The 25889-nt window shown below is 42.5% G+C and overlaps 1 protein-coding gene across 1 annotated transcript in view; it reads left to right on the top strand.

Annotated features, from left to right (window-relative positions):
• The first annotated feature begins 331 nt into the window (after window positions 1-331).
• The window catches only part of LAMA4 (laminin subunit alpha 4), a 150046-nt gene continuing 124488 nt past the window's right edge, over window positions 332-25889 (top strand). The window contains exon 1 of the mRNA XM_074948260.1: window positions 332-881. Coding sequence (XP_074804361.1) covers window positions 681-881 — 201 coding nt within the window. The 5' untranslated portion in view covers window positions 332-680. The remainder of the gene's footprint in view (window positions 882-25889) is intronic.

Genomic DNA, 25889 nt, shown 5'->3' with positions numbered 1-25889 from the left:
GACACATTCTGAATCTTGATCCCCCTGCCCACGCCCATGCTCCCCCTCCCAAGTAGGGACCTCTAAAGTTTTTAATAAATCTGGCACCTTTCTGTCTTTGGCTGAATAAATTAGAAGTGTTAAAAAAATAATCATGAGAGTTGATTCTTATTCTGGAGCAGTCAGATTATGTCCTAACTGGGGGGTGGGAGGGGAGAGTAAAGGTCTGACCTCAGTTTCTGAATGGCAAAGTTTGAGTGGGAGGATCCCAAATCTAAAGGTAAAAAGGAATGATGTGAACATATGAAGGAAGCCAGAGCCCTGAATACAGACTCAGTCTGTATCCTGACAGAGTGGAGATAAGGTGGCTGGGGAGCTGTGGTGCTTTCCTGGAATACAATCTGTGTTTGACACTCTCTGTTTAAGCACTGCCCATCTGCATGTTATTCAGCTGAAGCCTCTAGGGAAAAAGAGGAGCCACAGGCACAGACTGCGAGCGAGGGAGGAAGCAAAAGAGCTTTTCTTTTTTAAATAAGGATCTGGTCAGACTGCCTTGAAGTGCCACATCTGGAAACTGAAAGCTGAGAGAAAGTTAAAATATCTGAGGCACTACTAAACGAAGGGGGGTGGGGGCTGATTGCAGAAGTGGGTAAACAATTACTAAGAAGCTAGAAGAACACTGCTGGATGTAAGGGGAGGAAATGGCTTTGATCTCAGCCTGGCCCCTTGTTTTTCCTATATTATTCTTCTTGGGATGTTTCTTCTCCAGCACTGCCTCAAGCGAGGGCAGCGTTTTTCATTTTGACATTGAAGGTAGCTCAGCGGTCAGCAATCAAGAATCCGCTGTTATCAGAGGGCAGCAGCAGTCAGTTGCTACTGGAAGTTGGGTGCCTTTTGCTGAGGTACAGTAACTCCATTCTCTCTCTAGAGTCTGAGCTTTCTCCTTTCATGTTCTTGTGGTGAAATTCCCATCTGGATAAAGTTAGTTTAATCATTTGAACCTTCAAGTGATATTGTAGTTTTGTGGGGGGATTTTGGACGTTGCATTTCAGGATAAAAGAGAAATTTCAGACTTCAGAATAGGCACATGCCCTGCCTGCTTTGAATAAACAGCTGTACTATATAAAGTGGTACTAGCTTAGCATGTCTCTGACTTTCCTGCCAGCATAACTAAATAGGCCTGCCCAAACAGAGTTATTTTACAAGGGTTAATTGTCACAATAGTCACTGGATCCCTAAATTCACTTGGATTTCCAGAAAGAGTTTGCCAAAAAAAAATTTACTATATTACAGAAGTTTTTCTTTTGTCTCTTACATAAAATCCAGCTCTGGAAATTGAGGTTCCTTTTGTGGTTAGAGTAAGTTAATAAATCAAAGGGTATGTAGAAAACTGCCTGCAAAGAAAACACCTGCATAGATTTTAAACATTACAGAAAGTATGATAGTAGGACTAATGACAGAAGAAATCAGGAAGTTCCTAAAGTTATTTTGTTGTGGTAAGTTTTCTTGCAATCTTTTATTCTTGAAGTTACTTTAGACTTCTGGTTTCAGTAAGGCTGCATCTGAGCTGAACTATTTAAAAAAAACTGAGAAGAAAATAAATGACTTCAAGGCACTCTAGAGACAGATCAATGTCGCATGTGTGGGAGATACAAAGTAGGAGGCAAATTAAGTCACCTAAGGTCATGGGAAGGGAAAGAGTAATTGCTCTAGCATAACATCAGAAAATGAGAGAGAAAATGAAAAAGGAGAGATAAGCACAGCTGTGTTGATATCACAGTTATGACACTGATATCTTATGTCATGAAACTAAATGTTCTTACCATGCTTTGATTACTAATGATAATAACCATGAAAGTAAATGTACAGCATCCTGGAAAAAAATCTTCTGGGACAATAGGGCTTCAGTATAAGGCCAAATTTGATTATGCAAACCTCACCCACATTACTGTGCTTCCAAACAGCTGAGGAATCTCAGGAAAGGCCTGCCCACTGCACTACTTCTCTGAGGCGAAATGTGACCTACGTGAGAAAGTGTTGAACCTAAAGTTTGCCCAGCTTAATATGTAGGCAGGGGGGAGCTTGCCTGGGTCTGGATACATTCCATAATGTAGGAAGTGCGTCTCTTCTCCACAGGCTTGGAATTAGCCACTGGGAAACAGTATCTCCACCTGTTGCTTACAAAATGGAAAGTCCCTGAATGAATGCTTGATTTAAGAGACAAATGGGTTTTGTAACTGAGTTTCACAGGATAACGGGCATAAGATTTTAACAGATGAAACTCCTAGCCTTTCTGGGTATAATCACACTGAATGACTCCACAAAACCAGACTGCGTGTGCTTCGTTTAACCTATTGGACTTTACACCAGGAAAGTGCTGAGTGATAGTTTGCACACGGCTTAGGAAAGACACTCTCAGCCACCCCCATTCACGGATGAAGATATATGAAAGGTGTAATTTGTTCTATTTTATTTTATCTTTTAAATAGTTAATATTTGCACTAAGGCCTGATTCACTGAAGCCAATGGAAGTCTTTCCACTCACTTCTGTGGACACTCGATCTGTCCCTAAGCACTGAATCTTACCCCCTGCTCCAATGGTGCAGAGGGCCCTACTTGCAGAACCACTGAGGTGCCATTGTGAGGAATGGGAGCTGGATTTCAGCCCCTACATGATGGAGGTACATGCCCTGTGTGCTTCAGGGCCCAGCTGCATGGCAACTCCCTGTCTGGCCATGTACAGACATTCTTTTGGGGCAGGGCAGGTAGATCTGCTGCTGCATGGATCCACTGCCCAGTGACCCCTGGGTTAGAATTGGTTGCTAGGGCTGGGAAGACTACTCCAGTCCTGAGAATGGAGTAGAGGTCAGAGAGCAGCTCTCTTTCTCTCTGCAGCCTGAGTGAAGAAGACTCCTCCCTCAAGCCCTCACAGATTTCCCCAGCACCAGCCCAACTATTCAGGCTGGGCCTTGGGAACAGGATTTCTCCCTAAGTGTGCATTTTAAAACTAGCCGTTTTGTGAACTTGAGCTCTTTATCCACAATCAGCGTGAACCACAGTAGAGACTCCCTTACATAGCCCTGCTTGAGTCTACTCCTTAGTCTAAACATTGGCTCAGGCCTATAACTCCCCCAAGCAGACAGAGGCTGCTAGTCATGCTGAACAGTGCCGAATTATACAGCGGGTAGGTTTATGAGGTAGAGTTATAGAACCACAGAATCGTTGTACGTAATGCGTCCTGGTAGACTATGGTGCCAGTGAAGGCCTGTACTTAACCGCAAAGCAAACAAACCACAATATAGCCAGAATGTAGGTCTAAACCACAAAGAATTCATGACATTTATTCATGTGGCATTAATACTATACAGAGTTTGCCCTGCAAACCATTCTTATTTAGATAATGCACTGGCAAATATGAAGGATTAGAAATACAGTGGGTGGGAACTTCTAAAAATACATACTTTTTTGGCTGGGTTTACGTTGGTGTGTTGTTCTTAAATTCTGCTGAGGCTGTGATACTATGAACCTATTGAATAATTGAAGGGAAGCAGAAGAAAGCCTGTGGTACAAGGGAACACACTGGTCAATATTTCTTAGCCTTTTACTTTTCTCCTTTTCCTGATTTGATAACCTAAAAACTAATGGTGAATGGAAGAATTGGTTTTAGAAAAATTCAGAACCAGCTGGAATTTTAGCCTACCTGTGTATCTGATTTGAACCCCAAACCCTTTTATGCTTGATACAAGAATATTAAATACCTGAATGTCATGTGAGAGTACTGAATCCCAGTAACTGGACAGACCCTCGAGGACGGGTACTCATACATCTTTATACTCTGCTGTCCTTTTACAAAAAACTCCCCAATAATGCACCATTCCTAGCTCCATGCAACACATACAACTTCCCTGGAAGAGGAGTGAAACTTTGTTCAGGTCATTCAGGGAGCTCCGGTTAATCCAGGTAGCACGGGTAATGCTAGCAGTGAAGATACAGTGCTGCAAGCTGCAGCGTGGGCTAATCACTCCAGTACAAGCTTCATGGGAAGCATGGGTAAGTACTTGGGTTTTCATGCCGAAGCTCATGCTGTTGCCTCTTCACTGCTATTGTTACCCACACTAGCTACATTAAAGTTAGTATGGGTACGCTTATCCATGCTTCAATCACACCTTGATTTGCAGTGTAGCCGTACCCTAGGAGTCTAGCGTGCTGGTCAGTGTTGTTCATACCGTAATGGACTTTCCCTCCTACACATGGCTTTCCATCCATTTCCTACATCCTTTCTTTCTCTGTAGTTCAGATGCTTCTGTAGTGTTGCTCCCCACTGGCACAGCTAGCTCTGCCATTAGTCCTTCCGTAGTACAGGATCCAGGGTGTCTTCTTGAAGAATGCAATACCTTCTTGGAAGGCTTTGATTTGAGCAAGTACTGGGTCATGAACTACCAATCAATGGTTCCTTTGAAAGTAATAAGAGAAGTGGGCTAGATTTGCAAGTACTAAGGATGGGAGATTTCCTTCCAAAGTTGGGGCTAGAGAAGAATTTAGCAAAAGGCATCCAGGTGAGAGAGAGGAGCAAAATCAGTAGGGAGAATTTGTATTAGGAAAGTAAACATGAGTATAAATAGGGTCGCTGGGATTCTGTTTCTGAGACTGAGCCTAGACATTGCTGTTCATAGGCATGTTAGGAAGATAGGTATGAAAAACACACTTAAAAGCATCAGAACTTTTAGTGGCTTATTCAAACCTTCCAATAATTTTAGATTCCCTAGCACATGAATGAGGTGAGGGGAAAAGCATCACAATACAGGAAGGGGAGGATGTATGGACAGAAAGCAGTTTGCACAGGGCCAAATTAATCTTTTGTGTTACTATGCTGAAGTTAATGGATTTAGGCCAGGAATTATTTTTGCCAAATGTAAAAAATTTTAAATATTTTATTGGAAAGGTTCTGCTTAGAGACAGCCAATTTTTGAATACATCAGTGTTTGAGAACAATTGGGTTATGGTTTGGACAGTTACAAAAGTCAGACACCTTTTGCAAAAGTGAGACCTTGGTCTAGATTCAAATTTCACACACTGATTTTGGGGTGTCCAGGTCTGGGAGCATTGAGTGGACCCATCTCTATTCTAGTAACAACCCAGACAAGATAAAAAAAAATCAGGATTCAGCTCTGTGAAGAGGGAGGTAGTTACCAACATGTAATAAAACCGTTTAAAAATAAGTAGAATATGTGTTAGAATTTGATCTGCAGACTGACAAGCAGATTTCTTTTGAGCTCTGTGGTTGTATTTTTCAGTGGTTTTCATTATAGAGCCCCATAAATGCGAACAGCGCTTTGCAAAACACTGGAATTGTTTGTAATCTAAGACAGACAAACATTAAACATTGGACAATGGTTCAGGTGTCTGAATGGAGACATGGCCCTGATTCAGCGTTGCCCTGAACCTGGTGTAGTTATTTAACCCAGTGCAATGTGAGGGTAAAATGCTTCTGGTCCAGAATGATAACATTTTACATCTACCAGGCACTGGTGTTAATGATTATATAAGGTGTAGAGCACTGGTGAATGGGGCCCAACACTGCTGAGGAACTCAGTGTAGGAAGGATTAGTGGAAGAAGGGGGCTGTAAGGAAGGATTCGAAGGAGTGGTGTTGGACTACTGAGCAAGAAAAGACAAAGTGTATGCCAAACATGGGGAATGGCAGGAAAGAAGGGAGGAAGCAACAGTGGGAGATGAAGAGAGCAGTATAGAGACAGACCTGAGAAAAGCAAGAGGCAGCATAGGAGGCACTGACAACAGAGATGTAGGGAGTAATGAAATTATGAAATTAATGAAATTAATAGTACAGACAAAGGTGACTGAACTTGCTGCAGTAGGAGAGGAAGCCAGCTCAGGGTTTTGGGGGAGTAGGGGTGATATCATAGGAGTGATAGGGAAAGGAGATTACTTTCAGCAACAGCATTTTTGGTAGACTAGAGAGCAGAAAGGTGCCATGGGAGAGAGAGATCCCGTGAGGAAAAGCTTACAGTAGTTGAGGCAAAAGGAGCCAATGACTGCCATCAGAATAGGAAGAGTAGTACTTCTTATAAAGTTCTGGCTGACAATGAAAGCCCACACCTTAAAATAATAATGAAATGATGTATTTGACAGCAGTTCATTCCCATATTTGACTTATCCCAATATCCTTTGGCCTAAATTCCCAAAAGCTTCTACTGATATTTTGGATGCTTCGTTTTTGGGTACCCAAGTAAAGAGGCCTGATTTTTTATAAAGTGATGACCAAAAATAGATGGACCAAAAATAGGTGAACCCTTCTGATAATCAGGCCCCTTTGTCAGTCATCTGAATTTAGGTATTCAGAAATTGGGGTACTCAAAAATCACTTGAAAACGTAGGCCTCAAAGTAACCATAATCAAAAGTGCCATTCCCAGCAATAAAAATTGGCATGGAAAGACTTAGGGACCTTTTTGGCGGAAACACAGTTTGATCCCTGCTTTTGGTATGCGTCCATTTCAAACAAACCAAAAGGGTTTTTAACCTGACAAAGATCTTTACATTTTTTTGACTAGTGGGAGCTCACTGTGTAAAAAGCAAATCTTGTAATGAGTTTCATTTCAGACCCTCAAGGGTTATGTTAGGTTAACTATCATAATGGGTAATTTGGATTTTTTGCTGCTGTGTGTTCCTGGTGTGACAGGGTTATGTTCTGAGAAAAGTCCATTAATGATGAGGATGTTTAACTGCAGATGTTTGCATTTCCAACTTAAGTTTCTCATCAAAATTTTAATGAAAATCAGCTGCAGGAGTTAAGCAGCCAGCCCAAAATCCCTTAAATCATGAAAAATCCCTTAAATCATGAAGCAAATGGAACTAGAGGACTGAGTGGATAGTGGGAAAAGTTGTGTGTTTCAAGTTTAGTCAAGAAGATGAGAGTTTGTGCTTAAAATGTAACCAGCAAAAAAATATGAGCTAAACTTTACTGCAGCTAACAGAGACTTGGAATAACAGAGACTTGGTGGGATAAGTCACATGACTGGAGTACTGTCATAGATGGATATAAGCTGTTCAGGAAGGACAGGCAGGGCAGAAAAGGTGGGGGAGTTGCACTGTATGTAAGAGAGCAGTATGACTGCTCAGAGCTCAAGTATGAAACTGCAGAAAAACCTGAGAGTCTCTGGATTAAGTTGAGAAGTGTGAGCAACAAGGGTGATGTCATGGTGGGAGTCTACTATAGACCACCGGACCAGGGGGATGAGGTGGACGAGGCTATTTTCCGGCAACTAACAGAAGTTACTAGATCACAGGCTCTGGTTCTCATGGGAGACTTCAATCACCCTGATATCTGCTGAGAGAGCAATACAGTGGTGCACAGACAATCCAGGAAGTTTTTGGAAAATGTAGGGGACAATTTCCTGGTGCAAGTGCTGGAGGAACCAACTAGGGGCAGAGCTCTTCTTGACTTGCTGTTCACAAACCAGGAAGAATTAGTAGCGGAAGCAAAAGTGGATGGGAACGTGGGAGGCCGTGACCATGAGATGGTCAAGTTCAGGATCCTGACACAAGGAAGAAAGGAAAGCAGCAGAATTCGGACCCTGGACTTCAGAAAAGCAGACTTTGACTCCCTCAGGGAACTGATGGGAAATAACAAGGGAGAAAAACATGAGGGAGAAAGGAGTGAAGGAGAGCTGGCTGTATTTTAAAGTATCCTTATTGAGGTTACAGGGACAAACCATCCCGATGTGTAGAAAGAATGGTAAATATGGCAGGCGACCAGCTTGGCTTAACAATGAAATCCTTGCGGATCTTAAATACAAAAAAGAAGCTTACAAGAAGTGGAAGATTGGACAAATGACCAGGGAGGAGTATAAAAATATTGCTCGGGCATGCAGGAGTGAAATCAGGAAGGCCAAATCACACCTGGAGTTGCAGCTAGCAAGAGATGTTAAGAGTAACAAGAAGGGTTTCTTCAGGTATGTTAGCAACAAGAAGAAAGTCAAGGAAAGTGTGGGCCCCTTACTGAATGAGGGAGGCAACCTAGTGACAGAGGATGTGGAAAAAGCTAATGTACTCAATGCTTTTTTTGCCTCTGTCTTCACGAACAAGGTCAGCTCCCAGACTACTGCACTGGGCAGCACAGCATGGGGAGGAGGTGACCAGCCCTCTGTGGAGAAAGAAGTGGTTCGGGACTATTTAGAAAAGCTGGACGTGCACAAGTCCACAGGGTCGGATGCGTTGCATCCGAGAGTGCTAAAGGAGTTGGCGGATGTGATTGCAGAGCCATTGGCCATTATCTTTGAAAACTCATGGCGATCGGGGGAAGTCCCGGACGACTGGAAAAAGGCTAATGTAGTGCCCATCTTTAAAAAAGGGAAGAAGGAGGATCCTGGGAACTACAGGCCAGTCAGCCTCACCTCAGTCCCTGGAAAAATCATGGAGCATGTCCTCAAGGAATCAATTCTGAAGCACTTAGAGGAGAGGAAAGTGATCAGGAACAGTCAGCATGGATTCACCAAGGGCAAGTCATGCCTGACTAATCTAATTGCCTTCTACGATGAGATAACTGGTTCTGTGGATGAAGGGAAAGCAGTGGACGTGTTGTTCCTTGACTTTAGCAAAGCTTTTGACACGGTCTCCCACAGTATTCTTGCCAGCAAGTTAAAGAAGTATGGGCTGGATGAATGGACTATAAGGTGGATAGAAAGCTGGCTAGATTGTCGGGCTCAACGGGTAGTGATCAATGGCTCCATGTCTAGTTGGCAGCCGGTATCAAGTGGAGTGCCCCAAGGGTCGGTCCTGGGGCCGGTTTTGTTCAATATCTTTATAAATGATCTGGAGGATGGTGTGGATTGCACCCTCAGCAAGTTTGCAGATGACACGAAACTGGGAGGAGAGGTAGATATGATGGAGGGTAGGGATAGGATACAGAGGGACCTAGACAAATTGGAGGTTTGGGCCAAAAGAAATCTGATGAGGTTCAACAAGGACAAGTGCAGAGTCCTGCACTTAGGACGGAAGAATCCAATGCACCGCTACAGACTAGGGACCGAATGGCTAGCCAGCAGTTCTGCAGAGAAGGACCTAGGGGTGACAGTGGACGAGAAGCTGGATATGAGTCAACAGTGTGCCCTTGTTGTCAAGAAGGCCAATGGCATTTTGGGATGTATAAGTAGGGGCATTGCCAGCAGATCCAGGGACGTGATCGTTCCCCTCTATTCGACACTGGTGAGGCCTCATCTGGAGTACTGTGTCCAGTTTTGGGCCCCACACTACAAGAAGGATGTGGAAAAATTGGAAAGAGTCCAGCGGAGGGCAACAAAAATGATTAGGGGACTGAAACATATGAGTTATGAGGAGAGGCTGAGGGAACTGGGGATGTTTAGTCTACGGAAGAGAAGAATGAGGGGGGATTTGATAGCTGCTTTCAACTACCTGAAAGGGGGTTCCAACGAGGATGGATCTAGACTGTTCTCAGTGGTAGCTGATGACAGAACAAGGAGTAATGGTCTCAAGTTGCTGTGGGGGAGATTTAGGTTGGATATTAGGAAAAACTTTTCACTAGGAGGGTGGTGAAACACTGGAATGCATTACCTAGGGAGGTGGTGGAATCTCCTTCCTTAGAAGTTTTTAAGGTCAGGCTTGACAAAGCCCTGGCTGGGATGATTTAATTGGGGATCGGTCCTGCTTTGAGCAGGGGGTTGGACTAGATGACCTCCTGAGGTCCCTTCCAAACCTGATATTCTATGATTTCTATGATTTCTAACCAAATGTTGGGAAAGTACCAGTAAAATACTCAAACTTATTCAGGGGCACACAAACAATAAAAGGAGTTTTATGTCCACTCTTATTCATGGGCAAGGGAAGGACTAGAAGGAATTAAAGGTTCAGTTTTATTAATGGGCATGGGAAGCAATACAAGGATGAGCATGTCAGGGAGAGTGATATAACCTGATTTTAAATGGTGCCAAGCAACCACAGCTGCCATGATTCTAATTGGAATTTTTGTTGCTCAACAGCTGTAAAAATATGACCAATACCTTTAATCTGAGTGATTTGTGATAAATATGCCTAAATATTGACGGGAGAGATGGGCTCAAATTTTATTCTGGATCCAAATTTTAAACCCCTTAAAGTTTAGGGACATTCCAATCTGGGTTTTAATAAAGATTGATTGCAAAATTTCGATCAGGATCCCAGTTCATTTATAAACACTACCCAAATTCAGGAGTGTTTGGATCTGGCATTCTGATTCTAATGCAAACTGTAACCTTGTCAATCCACCAGCTTTACACTACTCTCTTCTTGATGCCTCATTCTTTGTCAACCAAAGACCACCAAAAATTATCCTCGCATTCCAAACGTATATATTGAGCAATTTGTATTGTTTTCTAATAAAAGAATGCACTAAATTTGATCTGTTTGTTGTTCATATTTGTTTGAAATATCCAAATAATTCTTTAGATGTTTCTTTTCTCAAAACAAACACAGCAGGGCTCCATTTTTCTGAAAACAAACAAAAAATAGTGCCAGAAGCCCAGCTCTCATCCCAAATCTGACCTTTACAACAACAACCAATGGAGGAAAACACATTTAGGTATGGAAGCAGATTTCAATTCCCAGTTTACAATGTGTTACGCACATTAGTAAACATTATTTTGTGACAGGTTTAGAGTAACAGCCGTGTTAGCTGAATTGGAATTCATTTGCAAATTGGATACTATTAATTTAGGCTTAAATAGAGACTGGGAGTGGCTAAGTCATTATGCAAGGTAGCCTATTTCCCCTTGTTTTTTCCTACCCCCCCCCCCAGACATTCTGGTTAAACTTGGATTTATCCTGGAAATGGCCCACCTTGATTATCATACACATTGTAAGGAGAGTGGTCAGTTTGGATGAGCTATTACCAGCAGGAGAGTGAGTTTGTGTGTGTGGTTTTTGGGGGGCGGGGCGGGGTGAGAAAACCTGGATTTGTGCTGGAAATGGCCCAACTTGATTATCATACACATTGTAAAGAGAGTGGTCACTTTGGATGGGCTATTACCAGCAGGAGAGTGAGTTCGTGTGGGGGGGGGCGGAGGGTGAGAAAACCTGGATTTGTGCTGGAAATGGCCCAACTTGATTATCATACACATTGTAAGGAGAGTGATTACTTTAGATAAGCTATTACCAGCAGGAGAGTGGGGTGGGAGGAGGTATTGTTTCATGGTCTCTGTGTATATAATGTCTTCTGCAGTTTCCACAGTATGCATCCGATGAAGTGAGCTGTAGCTCACAAAAGCTTATGCTCAAATAAATTGGTTAGTCTCTAAGGTGCCACAAGTACTCCTTTTCTATTATTTTTGAGGGCTTGCTCCAAAGCCTCTGGAAGTCAGTGGAAAGACTCTGATTGGCCCCTAAATGATGAAGAACACTTTCATGGTGTTCTTTTAACATAACAAAATGTTAGTTCCAAATTTGTTTCTATAATTAATCAACAAACTAAATCTGCTATAACAAACTCTGTCAAAACCAACAATTTTAGGTAAGATTTGTAAGTTGTGAGATATGCTTAACCCCTACACTTGTACTAATTAGCCAAGGATGACCTCTCTGCTGGTATTCCCCATAGATATCAGATGGGAAGTGTGTCAATTAGATCCAGCAAGTGAGTGTGTGGCGGAGCAGCAGCTCCTAGACAAAAAGGAAGGGTGACACATTGGGTGGAATGTCAGATGGAGAGGACCCAGTGGATTGGGAGGCAGGAAGCTAAAAAGAGGACTAGCTGGGAGGTTGGAGGGGAGAGAGTATGAATGGAAAGATGGATAGCTAGATGTTGCATCGTTAACCCAGTATTTCTAAATACCAAGAAGCCAAAAGATATGAGGTCTTTTTTGTTTTAAATGGGATTAACCTTTTTTTTACGCATTAACAATGATCATTTTTAGCTAAAGTGTCTGGATTGTTTTTGCCATTTTGGCTGAGTCAGCCTATTACAAACCTTGGCTTCATGTAATAATACCCTTATTATCCCCCTGCTATGATTCCTGTCACTTTTAGTAGAGGTTCAAGGGGATGGGAGGGGGGAGGAGCAGGAAACTTCCTCTTGCCTGATTTTGCTGTAAGCCAGTCATGACTGGTTAGGGCTGGTCAGACCACAGGTTAAGTCATGACTAGAGCAGAGGCAAAGCTTTTTCAGTCGATGACGCTTTTTTGGGGAACTCCTCCCAGGGCCAATACAATACCATCTACTTGCCCACTCAGAGAGAACCATCCATTCATGGATCTCCCCCATTCCATGCAGAAGAAGAATTCTGTCACCTCCTCAGCATCATGTATACTCTCCTCCAGATCCAGTGTAAACCTCACTGTAGAGCCTGGGGTTGCTCAGGAACACGCAGGCTCAGAGGAGCATGACACATCTTCCCCTTCTATATCACATAGATTCCCTGGAAAAGATAATACAGCCTGAGAATTATAGAGTCTCGGAGAGTCCTTGGGGATGCAGATCCATCGGAACCATGCTGCCAGGGAGGTGGGAGGAAGGGAAGGCGAAGTCACAGGGGCTTCATGTAATGGATCTGGCCTCTGCAGATCCCATAGATTCTACCAGGTTTGGGGTGGGCTACTTGGTCTTTTACACAAAGGAAAACCCCCATCCTCTAGTGCAGTGGTTCCCAAACTGGGGTTCATGAACCCCTGGGGGTTCACGAAATGTTACAGGGGATTCTTGGGAAAAAATTCCCTAATGGCGGACAGAACTGTCCATAGGGATCCTGGGCAGCACGGGGACTTCCAAGAGCTAAGCAGATCAAAGCAAGCATATCTATCACACTGAGGATATTTAAACTTCAAGACTCCTTATACGAAATGGAAAGGGAGGTGGATATTTTTTGTTGTTTTTAAATTAAATAGGGTGCTAGTGTTGTTTTTAAATTATTATGAAGAACAAGTTTAAGCTTTGTTGTAACGTGCATTGTTTGCCTGGACTGCTCAAGACCTGAATCCTTGTGTAGGAGGAACTCTTTGAGTTGGCTTCTTAAATACCTTCATGCTGTTTCACACCTGATACTCCTTGATGAAACATAGGAGCCAGAGGCACCAGGATTGGGGAGTGATGAGGGTCACATGCTGCCCCCAAGTCGGTGCCCCCCCGGTGGGTCCCTCCCCTTTTTTTCTGGTGGCCCCCGCGGCCCACCCACTTTTCCGGTGCTGCCCCCCCAGGCCCCAGGGTGCACGGGAGCTTTGTCTCCGCACCACTTTTTTCTACTGGAGCCTCTGATAGGAGCCTTGTCTTATAACACGCTTAATTAAAAGTCATACAAGCTACAAAAGTGAAATCTTGAAAAAGTGTTGCCATTTTCATAATGTAATAAAATACTGTAATGATAAATAATAATAAATAGTGTGTACTAAGCATGTCATAAAAACAAATTTTATATTTCCAAGATCACTGCTTTTATAATTTATGCTGAGGTAAGGGAGAAAATCCCTGGAAATATTCATTTTTAGGAGTGGGTTCATGAGACTTGACATTTTAGTGAAAGGGGTTCGTGGGTTGTTAAAGTTTGGGAACCACTGCTCTAGTGGAATAATGAGGGGAGGTATCTCTGGGGGGACACCATAGGTCCCCTAAATTCCCTTTGCTAATCACTTTCATGGCATGAATCATAGAATATCAGGGTTAGAAGGGACCTCAGGAGGTCATCTAGTCTAACCCCCTGCTCAAAGCAGGACCAATCCCCAGTTTTTGCCCTATATCCTAAATGGCCCCCCTCAAGGATTGAACTCACAACCCTGGATTTAGCAGGCCAATGCTCAAACCACTGAGCTATCCCTCCATTGTTGAATGCTACAAGTGCACAGTGGTTTATTCCTGACTTCTATGGTCACCTTCCTTTATTTTGTTTATTTTTCAGGGGAAGGAAAACAGGTTAGTTGAGGGGCTGTTTGTTTACTTTTGAACCTGATATTCCCTTTCACCCTTTCTTTGAGCCAGTGAGGAACTGATTACATCTCTAGTGTGGTAGCCTTCATACTAGAATTTTTGACTGTGTTTTGCATTGTGTTTTAATGTTTTGCATTGTGGCTTCCATTTGGTGCTTACAGGCCTTGCAATAGCTATCTTATCTATTGGTTAAATAATTAAGCAACTCTAAACAAAATTTCAGTCACCCATAGTGGCCTTACTTGGATTTTACCTTCTTGTTATCCAATGTTCTCATGGTAAATACAATAATATCTGCAGTAAACACCTCTTAGGCATACTAATATTTGAAAATATATATTGCTTATATATATATATTGCTTCAGTGGTCCTGGACATCTGGAAGTGTGTGGGTTGTAAGCATGTAGTTGATAACTATAGTTTTATGTCTAGCTTGTCCTATGGACTAACATGAAAAAAAAATGACTCAGTTATTCATTTCTTTCTTTTTTTTAACAGAATGACACAAAATTATTTACATTTTTCTTGTAGTTTATTCAAGGGAAACAAAATGAACATTTGTTAAGAGAGGTTTGGACCATCTGCATTGCCAAACTTAGCACTATTTCTGTTTGCCACAGTGCATATATATTACAACAAGTTTTATACTTACTAGCTGTAGAAAAAATAAATTAGTGCTGAGGCTTGGTATTAAATTATCTTTAGCTAGCTTGCAGCCAGCTAAAACATTTTAGCTCTTCGCCTTTGTGGGAAAGAATGCCTTTTAAGTTAAGGCTTTGTGTTTCCCACTTTATATGGTAAAAATGAGTGTGCACTTTTATGAAGAATGCCTAGCCAAGAACTGTTTATATTGGAACCAACCCCATCTCTAAATCAGCCTCTGTTACTGAATGGTATTTTGTTTTCCATATGGATTGAGGAAGGGTAACAGTGTGGAAACGTGCAACGGATGAGATTTTCAAAATTAAATGCAATTATTTGACCAGAACGACAGATAATTTTGTTGCTTTAAATCAGACCATTTTACTTTTTATTATCATTCCCCTTTACAGCATACAACTATTCTGGTACCAGTACGACAGAGATATGTACAGGCAGACCTTTCTCAAGGGTTTACAGAGTCCCATAGGTCTGTTTTGTAATTCCATGCTTACTAACTTGAAAATATCAAATAAATAGATTATATATAGATATATGTAGATAGAGATATGATTTTTCTCACAAGACAATATTTTCAATAAATTAGAATGTAAAATGTTTGGGAAAATTGAGATGTTTAAAGCATAGCTGAAAGGAAATAGCAGCTGAGCCCCTAATTTAAACGTTGGTAAGAAAGCAGGATTCATGCTTCATGGTATAATCAAATAAGTTATGAAACGCATTTGAAAACAAGGTTGTCAGTTACACTGGCAGCCATCTTAAGAAGTGGTATCATTTGCTACATTAGCATAACAGTAGTCAATTGCCAAAATTGCCCAGTATGGCTGTGCAATTCCCACAGTAGCTAGAAGCTGAACCTACTAATCAGTAACTGATACAGAAGGTGGTAAGCAGAGGAGGCACCAGCTAGATCCTAGCTACTGAGAAAGGGAAGGGTGCCGCTGGACTTCTTATCATGGTCCTGTCCCTAGATATTGTGCAGGGCTTCCACCTTTCTATCTACCCAAGGTTCTTGTGTGGCCCCCATTGTTTTAGTATCTGAGCATTTCACAAACTTTATTTATCCTCACAATGTCACATGAGGTAGGGAAGTGCTATTATCCCCATTTTACGAATAAGGAGCTGAAGCCCACAGGCCCAGATCCAAAAAGGGACTTAGGTACTTTAGTCCTGTTTTTAGGCCCCATTGCAATCCACAAAACTCCCATGCAGCTGCCAGCTAACCCTATAAGCACCTAAACTCGCTTAGCACCGACATCGTTGCAGCAAAAGTTCCCTCTGTGCCTATGTTTCTGCGTCTGGACGTGCACTGCTGCCTCTCTCTAGGTGTCCAAGCAACTATCTCCAGCCTAAATCCCAGAGTGATTCATGAATGTAAGTGCCGCCTAAGTTGCATGTGGGTCCTGAGCCAGTAGGCATTCTCAGAGGCCACCTAACTCCACAAAACCGCTGGGGAGTGTGCAGCACAAGGAATTCCTCCCTTTAGCCCAGTGGTCAGGGTACAGACCTGAAATGCAGGAGACTCCCAGTTCAAGTCCTGCTGAGGAGAAAAGATTTGAACAGGGATCTGCCACTTCTCAAGTGAGTGCCTTCTCCCTCCCCCCCTCCCCCTCTTTGGTGTGGAGTTAGACAGCTTCTGAGCACACCTTACTGGCTCAAGCCCTGCATGTGAACTAAGTAGCCAAACACTTATCTTCCCCAGTTTGTGAATCATGGGTCTAGAACCCAGGTCTGCAGAGCCTGGGACAGCTGACATTGCCCCCAGGAGGCCAGATAGAGCATTGGCAGTCACTCCTCAGAGTTGAGAGAAAGGAGTAGGAAGAAGCCTAGGGAAAACAGCAGCAAGGGTGAGACTGCATGGACCTTAGCTGCTGATTGTTGGGTCCCTAGGCTGGCACCCAGTGTAGAGGGTAGGCCTGGGTTCCCTACCAGCCACTGGGGAAGTGTTGCAGATGGGGCAGTGGACTTTGAAGACTGCCTGAGGCAGTTTGTTTAGACAGACTTGGATACAGTGAAAGAAAATTGTGCAGTGACAGTGCTTTCTCTTTAGCAAGATGAATATTTAGCTGGCAAAAAAGTGAGTTTACCTCTGCAAATTAAGCAACACACAATATGTATGTAATTTGCTATTTATGTAATATGTGTAATTTCTTTAGTTTACAATCTAATTAAATGTCATTGGGATTGAGATACCTGTCACGATAAATGGATAAGAAAAGATTACCAGTCTTGTGGACAAAAAACACTACAAACTTTTTCTTCGCTCCTAATCTGCAGCATAAATGGAGCAGAGAGAAAGATCAAAGTCCAGGGAGACTGTTCAGTAATTTAATGAGATACAATATATAGGGCAGGGTTTTTTAAATAAAAAGTACCGTCAATAATGGTTTGGACACTAAAATCTGGGAAATGTGTAGTTCCCAGAAATGTTCACATTTTTAAAAATAAACTAATTCACACATAATAAATTTACATATAATTTCAATTCACCAACATTTACCAAAATGAAGGCTAAAACAAAGTAGCTTTTATCACACTGACTACTCTCTAACAGCTGTACTGCCTTATTACCAAGGCTACTTAATTGTCTAGCTATGATGTCAATACAGAATTAATTTCTTCAGTAATCATAGTTAGAATGTGACCTTTCTAGTTCAAAGAATGGCATATTGTAGAACAGAGGTAATGAAGGCTTATAGAAATTATAAATAGAGCCTACAGGAAATGGGGAAGCAAGCTTGATTGTTTTTAATTCACCAGGTTTGTAAGGCTTGGAAACTCAAATTAATTTAGCTGAAGCCAATGAAGAAGAAATAAAAACTTGAGAGCAAGTGTCTACTCTTGGTCACAGTGGTGTAACTATGAAGTAATTCTGCCGTGCAGATTCTGGCCCTTTGCATTGCTTTTTGCAGTTATTTTGATGTTATACTGTAGTCAACACACTGGGATGTTGGTGGCTTTCTAGGGGAATGTCTATACTGAAAAAAAAATGCATCAGCAAGTCTCAGAGACCAGGTCAACTAACTGGGGTTTGCACTATGGGGCTACAAATAGCAGTGTAAATGTTCCTGCTTGGGCTGGAGCCCAGGCTTTGAGAGTAGTGAAGGGAGGTAGGTCTCAGAGACCAGGCTCCATCCCGCATAGAAACATCTTTTTGCACAAGCCCAACGAGCCCAAATTAGTTAACTTGGGCTCAGAGACTCATTGCCATGGGTGGCTTTTTTGCAGTTTAGATATTCCCTCAGGATCTAATACTGCAGTACCCAGAGAGGGAAAACTCCCACGGAAGTTTCATTTTATTGGGACTGCAGAATCAGGTCCAGAGAGAGCCTGAAAATACTACTACTTCCTAACTTGGATCCCATTAATTTCTTCTTTAACTGAAATTATACTTAAATTAAATGCAGTCTGAAAATCAATAAAAGAGCCATCAAAATGAACGAAGGAGATCTTAAAAACTGGTTAGAGTTGCAATGTCTCATTGAAACATCCATCACAAAATCCTTCATCCTAGAGACCAGGGCTGGGATGAGACGTGCTGAAGAAGGTAGGCAGGTAAGCAGAAAGGGTGTCAGCACAACACTGGTTCTGAGAGGCATAGGCAGGGGACAGATTACTGTTCTTCATTTAAAATTCCCAGTCCTCATTTGTTTTATCAAGGGAAAAAATAAATTCTTTAAAATGTTGTATTGAACTAAAATAAAATACAAAATGGCTGATACTTCAACTGTAGTTCACGGCTAACTGCTCTCTTCATTGATTTCTGTGTAGAATGAGTTTGTCCATATCCTAATTTCCCTCACTTCCTAGACCACGACTGCCTATGCAATAAAGAAAGCAGAATTTGGTCCAAAACATTCAAAAAAGAAAACCCCCAATCCCATTCGCACGTTTACAAGTGAAATACTTCACACCAAAATGTTAAGTGTTTGCTTAATTCTTTCTCTCTCTTCGAGCTAAACCTGAGCTAGATTCACAGGCCTGTCAAGCTTGGATAACAGAAAGGTTGGAGGTCATTCTTAAAAGACCCTCAATTTCTATAGTCCAATTTATTCCTTAGACAGTATGGAGAGAAGGGAACTTTAAAATAAGATGGAGCCAGGCCAAGCAATGCTGTGTAAGTGAGCAAAAGAATCTTAAAGTTGATCTGCTATTCTAACTGAAAGCCAGTGAGGTGCTTTCAGCATTGGATTAAGATGATTGGAGGTCCTGGATCTGGTGAACAGTTTAGCTGCCAAGTTTTGTACTAGCTGTAGACATTGGAAAGAACTAGTCAGAACTGCGATTACTACTGAATTAAAGTAGTCCCAAACGGAAAGTTATGATATCGTGAATTAGAGTCTTGGTATTGGATCAGGCCATTGGTTAGATTCTTCAGTTACATCGGTTACATAGAAAAAGGGGAACTAATCTTGTGAGCACTCTTTGTGGAGGACTCCCACTGGAGCCAATGGAAGTTCTGCTAGGAGAGCACTTGCAGGCTTGAGTCCATAGAATGTACCAGGCTGGATCAAAGATGAGTAGTTTTTCATTCAGGGGAATAGAAAACTCCATATAATATATGTGCCAATTCCACATACTGCATAACAGCGGGAAAATTCTTCACTGACTCCTAAATATGCCTAAGGTCACCCAGAAGACAAGTAGCAGAGTCAAGAATAGAACCCAGATTTCCTGAGTCAGTCTAGTGCTCTAGCCACTAAGCAACAGTACCTCAACAAAGTGTGTGTTTAGTTTATACAAAGCACAAAGGATGAGTTGGGGCTGAAGATACAACCAATGGGCCAATTTCCATAATCCTTAATATTTGCTTAAGGACAAAAGAATTTGACCTATTTTTAGTTATTAAATATTTAGTACTCAGAGTATGGTAGATACTTGAGACATAAAAAATATTGTCTTAATCCCCCCCAAAACTTACAAAGTAAGGCCTCAAACATGCAAACATTAATGCATCTTATGAACCTGATTAATCCCACTAAACTCAATGGGACTACCTGCGTACATAAAATTATTCATCTGACCCACATTCATACATACAGAACTGGGCCCTATATGAGGACCTGACCCAACATGGTAAAGCAAACAGAAGGGAGTAGGTAGGGAGAGTAGGGTACAAGTTTACAGATGCAAATTAATGAGTTTAATCAACTGTTCAGTGAGTATCTTGAAACTGCTTGTTATGTTAATTTTAAAATTAATATGATTTGTTTTTGTGCAGGGAATTAATGGGATAGAGATGAAGGGAATGTCATGAAGTGGATGAGTTAGTAGAACCAACGGGAAAAGGAGAGATGGGAAGGGGGGAAAAAGAAAGAGCAAAGCAGGATGGGTGGAGAGGAATCCAGTGAGCAAGGAGAGTGATGCAGCAGCAGCAGGACTGTGGAAGTTGGAGAGGGGCAGTAGATCAACAACCAATCAGCATAATGTCCAAACACTAGTAAAGCAGGACAGCCATTAATAGAAACAACCCAGGAGAAATACAGAGGCCTCCCCTGAAGTGGGCCAATCAGCAACCATTTCATCTTGACAGCATTCAGTTTAAGAAAGTTAAATGATATTCAAGCCCAGTCATCAACGAGAGAGACATGTAATACAGACAGGACCAGAAGGTAACCTATAAATATAAACTAGCATGAGTGCCACAAATAGAACCCTGAGGAAATGCAGATTCACTTAATGGCTCGCCATACGTAAATAGGCCTGTCATAACAAACTGCCGAGAGCAACACTTATCCCACAACATTACCATTATTCCCTCACTTAGTCACTAAGCTTTTAGGGAAATCTAGGACTGAACTGGTCCCTCGTCTATTATTGAGTTTCTCTCTTTCTTTAGCAAACTTAAAGTCATTTGAACTTTTTGAAAATGAAACCTAGAAGACACGATGCACAAATAAATTAAATTAGCTGCAATTTATATCACAAGTGCACAGACTAGATAATGAAAGATTAGCAGACATCATATCACAACGAAAATTAATGACCCCAGCAAAACACAAGAACAGTTATCATGTGCTTATATGTAAAGGGTGTGATGACTCACTCTAGAAATAGTTTAACTCCAAAAGAATGAAATGGAGACACGCTGCTTATACAAATTTGAACCCAAGTCAGACACATCACACAGATTTGGTATCCATGATGACCAGACCCATTACCCTCCTTGCTCCAGACTTAGACCTGATTTTTGGCATTTGGCAAAATGGAGTGGCACAACCCATCTTGGGGGCAAAGGGGGCACAAAAAATTTAAACACAGTCATTTGTGATCTCAGTTATTCCAACTGTTGATGGTATTACACATGGCCTCAAGCCTGTCTCCCAACTGATGGTTGTCGTACGCTCGTAACTGCTAAATGTCTGGTGTTAGTTGATTGAGGAAATAGCATTCTTAGGTATTATGTGAAAAGTCTAATGCTCATACATGTAATAGTAGTGAGAGGTGAGATGTGAGTGAGCAGAGCTCTTCAAGGATGAGGTGGGTAATACTTGATGCAGGGTTCAGTGATTTATTAGCTCCTAGTTCTACTTCTTGACAATGTTTGCAAGCCAGTCTTGCAAAGTCACCTAGCATAACGCCAAATAGCCCAGAGACCAAAGGCACAACACCTGCTGACACACACCTCAATAGGTTACTAAGACTCCTGTTAAAATGTCTGCTTACCTCCATGTCCGCTGTCCTCTAGGGCAGCGGTTCTCAAACTGTGGGTCAGAACTCCAAAGTGGGTGGAGCCCAGGGCGGTGGGGCTCGGGCTTTGGCTCAGGCTTCAGTTCTTACTCCTGGGGTCATGTAGTAATTTTTGTTGTCCAAAGGGGGTTGCAGTGCAATGAAGTTTGAGACCCCCTGCTCTAGGGATAGCCAAAAATTGCATTGTCTTACTCTCCACTCATCTAGTTCGTTCCAGAAAAGATTTGTTAATTTATTAATGAGTCCCTCAGCCACAGTGCGATTTTGATGTAGAAGGATGTCTAGGATAATGTGGGTATGTTTCTAAAGCTATACTGTACTCTGTGCCCTGCTAGTATGGTGCAGTGCTCAAGACTTTCACACATGCAATTAATGTAGTTTACTAGGAGCAAACCATAGCATGCATTAAAAATATAATAAATCCCCATTTTACAGTTTGGTAAACTGAGTCACAGAGAGCTACATTCTGACTGTGTCTGCAGGGGCACTTTAGAATGGAAACGCTGTACAGGGAGCCTTTTTGCCTACTTTTCCTAGACAGCATGTGCAAGAAGAACCAGGCAAATGCCATTGCTCAAGATGGGAGACTGAGAGCATGGGAGAGCGGACACTAGTGTTTCTTGAACCGAGAGGGAGCTACCTGCTAGTTGCAATTATAGTAAGGGGTCTGCATACCTGCTAGTGCCCAAAACCTACTCTGCTCCTGCGCGCATGCGCGCGCGCACACACACACACACACACTTTGAGGTGGCTGTTTCTTCCTTTCCCCCACCTCCCATGCAGGCAGAATGTCTTTGAGCAACCTTACATCAGACATTACAACTAAACCCCCCAAAACCAGAATTTCACCTAAATGGTTCAACACCTTGCCCAAGGTCACACAGCAAGTTCTGTAGCTGCACTTAGGACTGCTGAAACCTAGTCCCCTGTTCTATTCATTAGCCATACTTGCAGCTCGTGTCTGAGCTAGAAACCAGTTGCACACGAGATGTACTCTACATCTCTCAGATTTTATTTTTCAGCACCAAGTAAGGGCATCTCATTCAGGTCACAGGATGCAGGAGGTCAGAACTGTGGGGCATAGTGTTATTACAGCTCCTGCTGTTTGCAGAATGTTTCCCATCAGTCCTGAGAAGAACTAAATCTTTGTGCTTGTGAAAAAATATGTCTTTGAACTGGGCAAACTGCTGGGGAATTTGAAAGGGCTGTTACTTCACTCACAGGGAGCAGGAAAATGGGTGTCCATGAGTCTGTGACCAGGAGCTCACACTGTAAAATATATGTTTGAAAGTTGTGGGATGTTACTTATGCCACCAAACAGCAGTTAGGAGGGGAGGTTGTAGCCTGTATTCTCTCCTTGGTTGAGAGAAATTAACAGACTGAGGGTCCCCTATCTGTCTGATGCTAAAGTGAATGCTTTGTTAGCTAATACTTTCCTACTGTGGCAAGCTGAATGTTTTGTGCCCACCATATGTCCAGGGGTAGGTTGCTAGGATGCCGTGTTAGATGAGGGCAACCCAACACTTCATTTATTCACTCAAAAAAAAAAGCAAAAAAAGCAGCATAGCACAGAAGGATGATTCCAGTTTGATAAAATATAAGTTACTAGAACAGGACCAAAAGGATGGTATTCTAGGTTAAAGCACAAGCCTGGGAGCCAGCAGACTGTACTGGGAGTTGGGATCTGTTCCCCGCTTGACCATGGATTTGCTGGGTGACTGTCTCTGGAGACATTTACACTGCAGTCAGCACCACTTGATAGTGGGCAAATCTTTCAAATATTCTGGCTGCGATTCTCCCACCACAGGGTACTAAGTCAATAAGAATTAAGTCCTCTGTACCTCAGTCTCTCCATCTGTAAAATTGGGACAATGTCCCTATTTCTCACTGGTGTGCTTTGGGGCTTATTCATTGTAGATTGCAAAGAGCTTTGAGGAACTCAGATGAAAGTGCAAAGTATTAAGACTAGTTGCTTATTATAACTTTATTCACTAGTATGCATGTAAATGTTCCACTTAACTTGAGCTGATTTACTTGTAACAATGAGATGATTTTCAAAATAGCAAAGGTGCAGGAAGCATTTTTTAACTCTTCCTGAGATTTCTAGTTTTAGACAAAGTTCAGTTACTGGCTAATATTTGCCAAAAAATCCCTAACCCTTGGCTGGGGAGGATTTATTTACATAGTCAAAGATATTCAAGCACACTGCAGGGAAAGCAATATTTGCTACGTGTAGAAAAGCTTGTTTGAAAACCTAGCCACATGTGTCACAATGGGGAGTTGCTGGGGTTTGAAAACATCTGAAAAACTGGATCATATTTAATGGGAGCTAGAAATCTAGCTTTTTTGAAAATATGGCTCTTTCTCCTTTGAAGTAACTTGCTTAGTTTAAAATAAGCATCCAGTGAATTGTAGGGAATGTCTGATTGTCTTTCGCATAACTGAAAAAAATCTTGATGCCAGGTGGCACCTCTGTCACAGCAGGTTATGTACAGAGTTTAAATGATGGCGTGACAGGGCCCCAGTCCAAAGTCCTCCTCACCAAAAACAGGACACTCTAAAAGGAAAAATCCTGCTTTTCGGACAGAGGTCAGCTTATTTATCTTAAGAGAGCCTTATAATCCAAAGGGCCTCAGATCTTTGGGCTGCTAACTCCAAACAAGGCTCACAACAAAAACAAACCAAACCAAAGTACCTATGTTTTTTGAAAACCTCTTCAGGGAGTAAAGAGTTGCCCTCTCCACCACATTACGCTAGATGATCTAGTCTGACCTCCTCTGTAACACAGGTTGTATTATTTCATCTAGTTACTCCTGCACTGGCACAATGACTTGTGTGTGATGAAAGTATATCTTCCAGAAAGACAGCCAGTTTTGATAGGGAGTCATCAGAAGATGGAGAATCCACCACTGGCCTTGGTAGTTTGTTCCAGTGGTTAATCAGCCTCATTGTTAAAAATAAAAAGAAACCTGTGCCTTCCTCATTTGAATTTGCCTGGCTTTAACTTCCAGCCATTAGTTCTTATGATGCCATTCTCCACTAGATTATGCTTTATATACTCCTTAGAAATTAGGAATAGCTGCTCTGCCTTCTTCCCTTGTGCCCCTGAAGGAGCTCCTCCGGGTTCTAGCATCCCACCTCTCAACTAGAAGCCCTTTTCTTAGGGATGGGAGGGGGGAAACATTTTGGGGTCCTGCAGATGCTGTGTCACCCATCATAACCATGGTCAGATCGTGAAGATGAAAATACAAATAATCAGAATACGCATCAAAAATCTGTAAGGGCATATTTGTTACTTGGGGATATATTATCTCCTCAATGCATGCAAATTTGCCATGGTAAGTAATAGGAGTCACACATGCACCTGGTTCTTTACTGTTTTACACTCCATTTCTAGGACTGCTCAAAATATGGAAGCACTGATAAATTTGCATCTTGCAAAAATTTACATTTCTGCTGCCAGTGGTCTGCAATTCTTAATGTGATTCGATTTTTGTAAGCATTTTTGGAGAGGTATAGTCTTATGCTCACACTGAAGATTCTTGAGAAAATAATAATGATGATCAATAATGATTTTCAGAGCCCAAAAGCATGCTAAGAATGTCACAGAAAAAAGATTCAGTATCTGCCCTGAACAGCTCAAAATCGACATTCAGATATTAGACAGCAAGATCCTGACTTGCCCTGCGCACTGTGTAGGGGAATAAGAGGGCATAAGGTAACTCTTCCCTCCCCTGCTCAAGCTATCCATACTGCAAGTCACAGCATGAGGCGAGAGCCACTACTCACCCTCCCAGGCAGGGAGCGGACTGGCAACAGGCAGACCTTGGCCACCCCAACAACAATGAAGCTGGCACCAATGGGAAAGTAATCCATGCCTGGTAGGGAGCTGGCACCGTTTACTTCTCAACTGGAGCAAAGGGAGAACCAGGGACCAAATTGTGACCTGCGGTGTCACAATTCAGTCCCTGCTCTGCTCCTGGGTAGTGCAGCTACCTCTTACTGAGGGTCAGTGCATAATTTCTGTTGGGGCTTGTGTAGCACCGACAGACCACGGTTGTGGGCTGGCAGGATTGAACCTGGGACCTCTGGAGCTTAGTTCATGAGCCTCTACCACATGAGCTAAAAGCCAACTGCCTATTAGCTAAGGCTGTAGAGCAGACTCATTTAACTCTCTCTCTCTAAGTTGTCTTGGTGCCACTAAATGGGACAGAACACCACACTCAGAAGGTGTGTGGGTTACACTTGCTGGGGGTGAACCCCAGTATCTCTAGGCTTGGCAGTTCATAGCCCGGGCACCTCGCTGCTTGCCGCATCAGTTATGACCATTAAAAAATCTCTATTTTTTGCTCTGAAATGTGTTTTACTTAAAATTCTCAGCACAATTGAATCCATCAGAGCCATACATCAGGGCGGGACAAGCAGGGCAGCCACCCAGGGCGCAAGGCCAGGGTGTCTGTGGAAAAATGGGGGGATGAAAAAAACAGTATGGGGTAGAGCCTTGCAGCGGGACTGGGATCACATGGGTCCCATTACCATGCCAGGCCACCCACACTGGCAGCAGCGCTGCCTTCAGAGCTGAGTGGCCAGAGAGCAGTGGCTGCTGGCCGGACACCCAGCTCTGAAGGCAGCACTGCCA

Source organism: Natator depressus, chromosome 3 (assembly GCF_965152275.1).
Source record: "Natator depressus isolate rNatDep1 chromosome 3, rNatDep2.hap1, whole genome shotgun sequence".
In the NCBI taxonomy this organism is placed as follows: Eukaryota; Metazoa; Chordata; order Testudines; family Cheloniidae; genus Natator; species Natator depressus.
Note: the sequence above shows the minus strand (reverse complement) of the source record. Positions and strands in the feature narration are given on the sequence as shown.